We start from the raw sequence: 11859 nt of genomic DNA, 5'->3' as shown, positions 1-11859 counted from the left end.
TTTCAAAAAGGCGAGATTTTTAAAGAGCTCACATAAAAAAAAAGAAATTATGTAAAAATTATCATGAAAGTTAGAAGGATGTTCATAAGATATAATTCAGACAATGATGGTATAAAGGATAACTCGAAATCATGTAAAAGAAATTTTCTAGATGTTCTCACAACGGAAAATATTGATAACCATGTAGAATTTTTAACTTCAAATTATTGAAATATTTGAAAAAGCATATTTCTGACCGAGGCAAATTTATGGAACACAAGAGTTCGATTCTTTTACTACTTTAGGAAAAAAATTGAACTTAAATTATATTTTCAAGATAAAATTACCTTGAAAACAAGTTTTGAACCGCAGAACTGATTCCGAAGTATAAAGGTTTGTTGTTTTTATTCCTTTAGTTCAAAATAACAAAAATACATTTAAAATAAAATGTTTTCTCTATATAGATTAGAAACAAAAAGGTTAGGAAGTGTTCGAAATTCGAATAATGGTTTGTTCTCTCTTAATCTTCGGCAAAACACCGAATATCATTCAATTCTCAAAACGATGAAATTTAGAATACGTATATTTCTATATGAACAAAATATTTCTCTGTGGTGGCCCAAATAAAAAAATTTTTTTTTTAGCACGCTTAAATAATAAAAACCAGCCAATGATCTATAATCTCTTTTATAAATATCTTGTTTCAAATTTTTAAAAAAATACAATGATAATATATTAAAAAATTACAACTCATTCGTAATATTTTGCCACTATATAAAAATATGTATAAATGAAAGAAACCATCTACCATAAAATAACAGTGAGCATTTTATAAAAAATATTGGAAAGATCTCTGCTTGGGTATATCTCGTTCTTTTTCTGGAACAGCTTCAAAAATCAAGGGGATCTGTTTTCCATCTGATTCAAATTTTATTACAGCTGCCATATTCCCGCATCTGTAACAATAATTGGGCGCTGACCATATGGTAACGAGTGAGTTATCGAATATATATTTGTAACCTTTTTTTAATATCATATATCTGTATTGATAAAGAACAAATGAAAAGAGATTTATAAAAGAAATATGAGTAAACACTAAAACCTAATTTAAAGTCTTTAAAAATATAGTTTTTTAATATACAATTGGCTTTATGAAATAACGATTGCCATATTCGTAAGACAAGATTAATTTGTTAGAAAATATACACCTAAGTAACATATATGTGTCGAAATAGTAACTAGATAAGGTTAGAGCATGGGTATATAAATATAATCGTAATGCAATTTACCTTCGTTGACTAATTGATGAGCCCTGCAGATTAGCGTCAAATTATTGTTGTGGATGAACTTATATTGAAAATAAATTTAATTGGAAAACATTAATAGGAACTAGTATTTATGAACATTAAGCTAAATTAAATAAATGTTAGTTGGTTCCGCGGTAAAAAATAAATGTCACTATTCATTTCATTAATTTGAATAAAATATTAATTTTTAAAAAATTTAGGATAATATCTAAGACAAAAATTAAAAAATCCTTTGTTATCTTCTTCTATTTCTTAACAATACATCAACTGTTTCCATTGAAATTTCAAAAAGGCGAGATTTTTAAAGAGCTCACATAAAAAAAAAGAAATTATGTAAAAATTATCATGAAAGTTAGAAGGATGTTCATAAGATATAATTCAGACAATGATGGTATAAAGGATAACTCGAAATCATGTAAAAGAAATTTTCTAGATGTTCTCACAACGGAAAATATTGATAACCATGTAGAATTTTTAACTTCAAATTATTGAAATATTTGAAAAAGCATATTTCTGACCGAGGCAAATTTATGGAACACAAGAGTTCGATTCTTTTACTACTTTAGGAAAAAAATTGAACTTAAATTATATTTTCAAGATAAAATTACCTTGAAAACAAGTTTTGAACCGCAGAACTGATTCCGAAGTATAAAGGTTTGTTGTTTTTATTCCTTTAGTTCAAAATAACAAAAATACATTTAAAATAAAATGTTTTCTCTATATAGATTAGAAACAAAAAGGTTAGGAAGTGTTCGAAATTCGAATAATGGTTTGTTCTCTCTTAATCTTCGGCAAAACACCGAATATCATTCAATTCTCAAAACGATGAAATTTAGAATACGTATATTTCTATATGAACAAAATATTTCTCTGTGGTGGCCCAAATAAAAAAATTTTTTTTTTAGCACGCTTAAATAATAAAAACCAGCCAATGATCTATAATCTCTTTTATAAATATCTTGTTTCAAATTTTTAAAAAAATACAATGATAATATATTAAAAAATTACAACTCATTCGTAATATTTTGCCACTATATAAAAATATGTATAAATGAAAGAAACCATCTACCATAAAATAACAGTGAGCATTTTATAAAAAATATTGGAAAGATCTCTGCTTGGGTATATCTCGTTCTTTTTCTGGAACAGCTTCAAAAATCAAGGGGATCTGTTTTCCATCTGATTCAAATTTTATTACAGCTGCCATATTCCCGCATCTGTAACAATAATTGGGCGCTGACCATATGGTAACGAGTGAGTTATCGAATATATATTTGTAACCTTTTTTTAATATCATATATCTGTATTGATAAAGAACAAATGAAAAGAGATTTATAAAAGAAATATGAGTAAACACTAAAACCTAATTTAAAGTCTTTAAAAATATAGTTTTTTAATATACAATTGGCTTTATGAAATAACGATTGCCATATTCGTAAGACAAGATTAATTTGTTAGAAAATATACACCTAAGTAACATATATGTGTCGAAATAGTAACTAGATAAGGTTAGAGCATGGGTATATAAATATAATCGTAATGCAATTTACCTTCGTTGACTAATTGATGAGCCCTGCAGATTAGCGTCAAATTATTGTTGTGGATGAACTTATATTGAAAATAAATTTAATTGGAAAACATTAATAGGAACTAGTATTTATGAACATTAAGCTAAATTAAATAAATGTTAGTTGGTTCCGCGGTAAAAAATAAATGTCAGCAAGATCTCTTTTTTTTGTAAATTTTAAATATTAGTCGGATAGGCCAATAACATTCGTTCAAAAATTACTTAAATTAAAATCAGATATGCATCGACAATCAAGGTATCGATTTTTGGCAAATATTAATGCCACCCTCTAGGGGTTAGTCGAATAATTTTTCGTTTTATTTTTTCATTAAAAGTTTTTTCTTATATTTTTTTTGAAAATATATTAAATACTTTTACAATTTAATTTATCATAAAAATGGTAAGTTTTCTGTTTTTTTCCAGACTAATATTTAATTATTAAATTCATATTTTACCTTTTCATTTTATTCTAAAGAAATTTATATTTTTTTATATTTTCCTCCTGCAGACGCTTTCTGATAAAAAAAATAAGACACGAATTACAATCCAAAGAGAAAAAAGATTATTAATTAATAATTTTATTATATATAAATATATATCAGAATTGCAGGACCGGACAAAGGCCCAGCGCGAAAATATTATTTTAGAAATCAGGCCTAGTCTATCCGGGCCTGGTTTAAAAAAATCATATCAATGTGGAAAATCTTATAGTGGAGCGTTCAATATTCATTTGCTACTCATATTTTCAATTTCCATTCAAAGCAGTTTATTCAAAATTTTAAAAAATCTCAGAGCTAGGCTATAAAAATCTCTGGTCAATAGGCTTGAAATTTCTCAAATCCGGGTTTCTGATATATATTTTTTATAGAAAAAAAAAATTTCTTAAATTAATGGTGATAATGGATCCTCTTTTAAATGTTAAATCAACTTATATCACCGTGTTCCGAGGTATCTATCTTAGTTTCCTCGGGTCTAAATGAGAGATTCTTTTTGTTACCCCAACCCCTATTTGGTAAATAGAGTTCTTATATTTTTCTTGTTTTAAATTGTTTACATTATTTTTTAATCATTTTAATATAGTTTTATATATTATATTTATTAATATATTTTTTAAAATTTAACAAATATCATTTAACAGAAAAAATTAATAAATATTGTACAAAAAAATAAAAATTGATGATTTTAAATAAATTATGGTTAAGTTATTTATTGTCTATATTTTAATTCAATAATTCTTACTATATAAGTATAGTCTCAAGTATTGGTTGTATCGGCCCAATATCTGGCAATATTGGTGACAGGTATTAACCCAATATCTGAAGGTATCGGTTAGTATAGGAACCCTTCTGATTAAAATGTTAAGCTAATAGCCATATGACAAATCGCAATGGGTATTAGGAAAAACTGATATTATTGGTCTCATTTAAAAAAAACCAAAAATCAAAATATTGATTAGAATAAACAGTGATGGTAATTAATAAAATTTCATATTTAACAAAACACAATATAATTAATTATAACTTATATCAAAAAATTATAATTAATAAAAGATTTATAAGAGGTAAATTCAAATCATAATATTTTATAGGAAATATGAATTCGGTTATTAAACTACTAATGTGGTTAAAAGTTGCTATAGAAGTAACTTGTATTATATTATTTAAAATAACTAGTTACTTTCAAATAATTTAAATAACCCATCATTATCAATGTAGATTATTTTTTTTATTATATAAAATTTTTACAAATTTTAATCAAAGGAAATTAAATGAAAATATACTTTACATAAAGATATAATCGTACTGAAAAAAATTTACCATATAATTATTTGCATTGAAAAAAATATAACATATATATATATGCACCCAAAAAGTATATAAACAACACAATATTATATTTATTTATTTTTGAGTTTAATAAAATTAATTCTCTGACAATAATTAAAATATTTTTAAACTTTGTTTTAAAGGTTTGTTTAATTTTATATCAAAAAAAAGTTTCCCCAATACATGAGTTTTATGCAAGCCAGACATTATACTCAATAAATGGTAATTTTTGGGGAATCATGATATAAAGATAATAAATGAGCTATATATATTTGTTTCAAAGCATTTTTAAATGTAACTTGAAAAGTAACTAGTTACTTTGGTCGTTACATTTCAACTTAATACATTTTAACTAATTACCAGTTTAACAAAAAAAATTATGTTACCGTAAAAATATATGATACAATGATAGTACCTCGAGGGTGACTCTTTTGCCAAAAAGCCAGCCAGCTCCTCTGGGGCTTAAGCTCCAATTATGATTTCCATTACCACCCCCATGCATACCCCCCTGATCATACATCATATCGTTATTCATCATGTTCTTTAGTAGATATTTATATTTTCGTTATTTAAATATAATAAATTTATACCAAATATTTTTTTATATAAAAAATTAAAAACAGTTCAAAGATAAAATAAAATATAAAAAAGCTTCATAAATGACGTCCATTTAATTTATATTTCATTAATAATCGTCCATCTTATATATATAAAAAGAATTAGGCAAAATCTATTTCTTTTCTTAATAAATTTCAAATTATTATTTTTCTTCTAATAAATTCCATATAAATTTAATATTTGTTAACTGCGGCGTGAGAAAATTATTAGAAAAAATATGGATTTGCTAATTCATCTTTCAAATCAACGAAATTCCCAATGAAATCTTTTTCCTTTCGCTTAAATTTGGTTTGCACTATTTCAGGAAATATTATCAAACTAACACTTCTAAAAGAGGGCCTTATGAGCAGTTTGGAACAGCAACCACCAAAACACAGGGAACTTGGATAAATATAAGAACTGGAACTCTCTTTTCAAAATATTTCGGAATCAGGACCGCTAACAGACCCCATTTTTAAATTTTGAGTGGTCATTCTCAAAAGCGCAAGTAGTTTCTAAATTAGGGCTGCACCAATATTAAATATCGGGTAGGGCCGATATCTGTAAAAAAACCGATCCGATCTTTTTACTTTTCTTTTTTTTGTTATTTTATGTATATTTATTTTACATTAATAATATTTTCTAAATTATCTTTTTTTAAACAATGCAAATGCACAACACCCCTAAAATTTTATTTATTTTTTTTAATAAATTTATAGTATTTTAAATTTTTTTTATAAAAATAGAAAGGAACACCCAAAGTTTTATTTATTTTAAATCTTTTTAAAATAATAACTTCAATTTTATTATTTATACTTTAAATAAAAGATTATTTTAAAATATGGTATCTGAATTATGGAAATATTTTAGAAAAGATAAAGATAATTTTGCAAAATGCGTTATCTGCGGAATTCTAAATTTCACGGGGAGGAAAAAATTCATTTAATACTACCAACATCCATAAACTTTTTTTAATTATTCTAGAAATAAAAAAATTAAAATAAATGCATTTCGATTTTTTGCATAAAAAATATTGATTTCTTAATTACATTTGGTTCAAAGGGTAGTGGTAAAAAATCAATATAAATATGGGTCGGTTTTAAACCAATATCGGATCGGATAGGATCGGTGAAAAATATGTGGATCGGCACAGCCCTATCTATTCTAAATATGATATAATATGTTGTGTAATTCATTTTACAGGGTTTATATTGTTATCCTCAGAAACGCGTCATATTAAGGAAGCCAAACCTGGAACTCTCGGAAACGCGTCAAATTTAGGAATAAGAGCCATAACCCATTTTTCACAGGAACCAGAACAAGTACTTTTCTTTCGCCAAACTTTTAAAAAAAGTCATGCAAACACCCAGAATTTGATTTATGAGCGGAAGATCTATAATAGGAAAACAGATTTCTGCAACAACATGCCAAAGGAGAATTCATAAAATGGGATATTCGTTTAGAATTTTTTTATAAATTTGTCATTATTGCGACCTAACCTATTTCTACAATCTACCTTATAATATTAAAAGAATACTATCAAGGATGATTAAAAAGAATTGGACCCTGAAAGGGAATACGTTCCCCTGGGTGAATATCGTTTTTCGTTTCATAAATTATAGTAATGTTAGGAATCATGTAGTCAGAAATTTGTATGAAGCCTTTCAACATGATTGTTTAAATAAACTGTTAAATATCAAGAGAGCACAATGATATGGGATTTTATGAGTTCAAAATCTATTGGAAGTCTGGCTTTTGTAAATGGCATATCAAACACTTCGGATTTTATAAACGACATACCAAAAATTTTGAAATATTAATAAATATTAGATCATCCATTTCACCCAATCATCCCTGTATTCATTATGTAATGACGTGTATTTCAACAAGACGGAGTACCATGATAAACTGCATAGACTAAAAATGGTTATCTTATAGGAATAATATTTTGGATGGTCAGTAACTATCATTCATTTAAATTCAATTGAAACCTTAAGGATATCACAAAAAAAACCATTTAAGATAGTCCGCCTTACTACTAAGATAAATCTAAGGTATATTCTAATACACGGAATCATACAGTGATCTCCATAAATTCAATTACTAATAAAATAAACGACGTTATAAAAGGGAATGGGGATGGGATGTAACCAAGTATTAAATTCAACTTAAAGATTATTCATAAATAAAAAATTAAATAGACGTAATTTATAAAGTGTTCTTATATTTTATTTTGAACACATTTTTTATATAAATTATATACGTTAATATTTATGTATTTATAATATCAAATTTAAAAAATTTGGTCTCTAAATTTTAAATCACATAAAATGAGAGGTTTTATAAAGTATTAAGAAAAAAAATAGAAAAAAAATAATCAATTTGATAGCAAGATGGATAAAAAAGAGAATAAGAAAAGGTTTAAAGAAAACGAATAAATTAAAGGGCAAAAAACTGTTTCTGGATAGCAAGGTTCATTAGGGTCAGACCAGACAATGTCGCAGAAAGGTCCTCGTTGAGGTATTTCTTGGCACCTTTTTATGGTTCGGATTTGGTCAACTGTTTTTATTGAAGGAGATAATCCTCCATGGATACAAAGGATTTTGTTATCTATAACCTATTTATTTTGTTTTCATAATTATTTTCTTTATCAATTTTTAACTTTCTTTCATTTATTTCTTCATTTGCTCCCTCTTCATATTTTCTTTTTTTTTCTTTCACGTATTTTTAAACAAAAGTTACACATCCATTATTTAATTCCTACTTTCTCTCATTCCAGATTTATTATTTTCTTTTCTGAATCTCTTACTTTCTCTTTCCTAATATCTTGTAATGATGTTAAACCCATATACTTAGCTTCTCAAAATATAATAAATATTTATCAAATTTACAGCTGCGATGGTCAAATAGTCGAACAAATTTGTAATATATTTCCAGGGGTTAGCGTTTCCGTATTTTGCTAAACATTCATCTAAGTTATAGGTCATTTGTTTTAAAGCAATTTTTCGGTGTAAGAAAGTTATTTTAAGTAAATATAGCAGCCTAATTATAATGTTCCATATCCAATTTTTTGCAATTTTAAATTGATATCAGCACTAATTCTTCTATATCCACAAAAAAATGTTAAAATATAATTTAGAATGATTCTTTATTTGTAAGATTATATTGTAATATCCAAACTAAAATACAAAAAATAATAAAAAAAAATTCAAATGCTCTCTTGAAAAATTTTAAAAAAGGATATAGAACATTATAATACTCAGCAAATGATATGTATTTATTATATCAACCATAAAATCCATAGATTTTTGTTGTTTGTCTGCTTTCATGGTTCCCTCTCAACAAAACAATCTTATCGGGCCATCTGATTATTAAACATTGTAATGAATAACTATTTATATTCATAATATTACATTATAATCGAATATGAATTATGGCATAAAGATGAATAAATATATTTTTTTAAAAATTACACTTTTATTTTCTTCTAAAAATTTTGAAAAAGTTGCTAAGCTAAATTATATCAAAATTTTTAATAAATCAAATAATTAATCTTTAAAACGTTGCAACAAAAATATTCATTTTTTTATAAACATAAGCTGAGTTTGAACAAAACCCATGTCAGGCCAGGCCAAAATTTTTTAAAAAAAAAAGCCAGTGGTCAAATGATACTTGTAAACCTGGCCTGGTATGTATTTTAATTTTTTTAAATATATCTGGGGGCCTAAAATATTTTTTTTTAAACACTCTGGCCAGGCCAGGCCTAAAAATTTTTTTAAAAAAAATACCTGTCAGGTTGAGTCGTATATTTTAAATCGCCATTATTAGCTATAAAAATTAAAATAAATTTAATATATTTCTAAAAAATCCAAGCCGGGTATAATATTTCATAAAAAATCTGGGCTGTGCAAATGATATATCTGCAGGTTTCTGATATATATAATGTGTAATTTTTTCTAAGGGTCTCCTTGCCCACACCTTCTGGGTGTCCTGGATATTATTTTCTATAAAAAAATTATATAATTTAATATATTTATCAACATAAATATCATATAAAATTAACCATAAAAACAAAAATATGGGGTCAGGCTTTTGGGCTGGGCAGATTTCTAATATCTATACTCAAAACAATAATTTTTTTTTTATTTTGCTATTAGCCAAGTTTAATTTTGGGTTATAAGAAAATGGTATTTGACTAAGTCCTGTGATAAAACCCTTATAATAAGGCATATAAAGCACATTTTTCATAAAATTGGCAAGCAGAAATAAACATATTTTGATATAACTGTAGATTAGTTTTATTTGTATATATTTGAAATATAATTATAACAAGATTTTTATTTAATTTTATAGATTATTTTTATCTTGTGGTCTATTCATATAATATAATCCAAAAAAATTCAATATGTATATTATTATAGACAAAATTAGTTTTTAAAAAATTACTTAGCTTTCAATACTAATAATTTGGTCATTGTTTCTAGGCTGTAATATCCTCTATCTACAAAATCTCCCTATAAAAACATTTTTATATTTTAGATGCAAATTAAAGCTAAAAGTTAAATTGTTCATGTAATAAAGAAAAGAAAATGTATATGTATAATTTACCAGAAATATATACTTAGTGTCAGGGATTTGACCAGATTTCCTAAATAATTCTTCAAGATCATAATACTAAAAAATATCCATGTGTATAAAAATAAAATATAGGTACTTGGCCATGTATGTCTCCACATACTGTCACAGGAGTGCTAACAGCTTGCACATTTGGTTCTTCAATTAATATTTCACATACAAGTTGACAAAGTTTCTTTTTAAACATGAAAAATAGAATTATGGATAAAATTATTATAAATAAGTTACCCTGAGATTATTTTCAGACAAATATTTACATAGTTTTGTTTCTTCAACAAAAAGATCCAAATCAAACTTCATCGATGTAATTAAACTGAGAATTGACAGGCAAACTGGGATGGACAGATAAACTGAGAATTGACAGTTTTATAATGTATCAATTATATTTCAAAAATACAATTAAAATATTTTTATTATATAAATCAAATTTATCCAAAATTAACATTATCTAAATAAATAAATTAGAATATACAATGTAGTCCATAAATTTATAATATGTATAGAACAGATATATTATATAGGAAATATAACACCCATAATAAATTTTTTAAAATCATAAAATTCCGCTAGATTGCGGAATTACCTGCTCATTAATTTATTTGAAATAAACTTATATAATCATAGAATAAAAAACATTTGAAGTTTCCATCATTGTTTTTCAAGTTATGATGTCCTCTTCAATTTAGTCATTCTTATTTAGATTATAAAATTCTTAAAAATATATTATATTTTTGGCTCCTTCTGTGTAAACTAACTTATATAAACATAAAATAAAAAAAAATTAGACCCATCATAATTTTTGGTTATGATTTCCATTCTCAGTTTTGTCATGTTTTTTTTAGATATTTGGGTTTTAAAAATTTATTCTTTTTACTCATTATATTTGTTTAAATTTTATTGAAATAATTCAGAAAAGTGCCAGTTATCACAATCTTCGTTCTTTAACTTTCTTATTTTCTTTGAGAAATGTGTTGGTGCCATTTTGCGAAACAAAAAAAAATGGCAATTTTTATGTTTATAATCATTGTCCACTTTATCCTGGTTAAAATATGATAAAATATGCAAAGTGATCACACAAGAGGGTTGTAACTCATGTTAATTTCTAAACTTTTAGAATATGGATTCCCAATCTTATTCCCTTAATTAATTAATTTTAATTCTATATCTATTAAAATGTATAACCTTGCCTTCACATTTGGCAAAAATTTTTGTATACTCACTGCAAAATCGTGATGAGTCTAAATTCAAGGTACGATTTTTATGAAAAGAACTTAAAAACCATATGAATATTATTTATCAATATTATGCAATAAACATTTTATAAATTTAATGTTAATTGTATTCTATAAACATATGGCAAAAATAAATTACAATCTAATTAAACCCATTGTTTTAAAAAAAAATCAAAAAACCTTAAAAATATATTTTATTGTCACTTTTCTATACTACATCTTTATGAAATTTTATTTATGCATGTTTACAATCTATATTATTACCCATTAGTTCTAGAAAAAATTCAATAACTTTAAAAATAACGTTATGATAATTGTCATTTATCTATGGTACATCTTCACTAAATTTAATTTAACATGTTAGCAATCTATATTTTTGATCATTTGTGTCAAAAAAATTCAAAAACTTTAAAAATAATGATTATGATAAATGTCACTTATCCATGGTACATCTTCACTATATTTTTAATTTTTGCCCATTTGGTTCAAAAAAATTCCAAAATCTTTAAAAATAATGATTATGACAATTGTCACTTTTTTATAGTACATCTACATAAAATTTTAATTTCACATGTTTACAATCTATATTTTTACCCATTTGCATCAAAAAAATTCAAAAGTAAAAATAAAGATTAAGACAATTGTCATTTATATAGGGCACATCTTCACTGAAGTTCTATTTAAACATATAAGCAATGCTTTATTTAGACGATTTA

The 11859-nt window shown here is 25.0% G+C and overlaps 1 protein-coding gene across 1 annotated transcript; it reads right to left on the bottom strand.

The window, feature by feature from the left end:
- Positions 1–2354: 2354 nt before the first annotated feature.
- Positions 2355–10248, bottom strand: LOC135927241 (serine/threonine-protein phosphatase 6 catalytic subunit-like). The gene is made up of 10 exons (XM_065463193.1): positions 10140–10248; positions 9991–10086; positions 9885–9950; positions 9723–9790; positions 8567–8640; positions 8168–8247; positions 7732–7893; positions 5095–5220; positions 2837–2894; positions 2355–2567 (listed from the first exon to the last, which is right to left on the bottom strand). Exons 1-10 carry the CDS (start codon positions 10209–10211, stop codon positions 2377–2379), a joined length of 993 nt encoding a protein of 330 aa, XP_065319265.1. The 5' UTR covers positions 10212–10248; the 3' UTR covers positions 2355–2376.
- Between the last annotated feature and the right edge of the window lie 1611 nt (positions 10249–11859).

The sequence above is a fragment of the Gordionus sp. m RMFG-2023 genome, chromosome 3 (genome assembly GCF_954871325.1).
Source record: "Gordionus sp. m RMFG-2023 chromosome 3, tfGorSpeb1-WG-v2, whole genome shotgun sequence".
Classification (NCBI taxonomy): domain Eukaryota; kingdom Metazoa; phylum Nematomorpha; class Gordioida; order Chordodea; family Parachordodidae; genus Gordionus; species Gordionus sp. m RMFG-2023.
This window is presented reverse-complemented; position numbering and strand designations above follow the sequence as displayed.

Coding starts and splice junctions, on each gene's coding strand:
- LOC135927241 (XM_065463193.1), bottom strand. CDS start 10,211: ATGAAGTTTGATTTGGATCTTTTTGTTGAAGAAACAAAACTATGTAAA. Junction 10,087..10,139: donor TGTCTGAAAATAATCTCAGG/GTAACTTATTTA, acceptor ATGTTTAAAAAG/AAACTTTGTCAACTTGTATG. Junction 8,248..8,566: donor AAAAATCTATGGATTTTATG/GTTGATATAATA, acceptor CCTATAACTTAG/ATGAATGTTTAGCAAAATAC.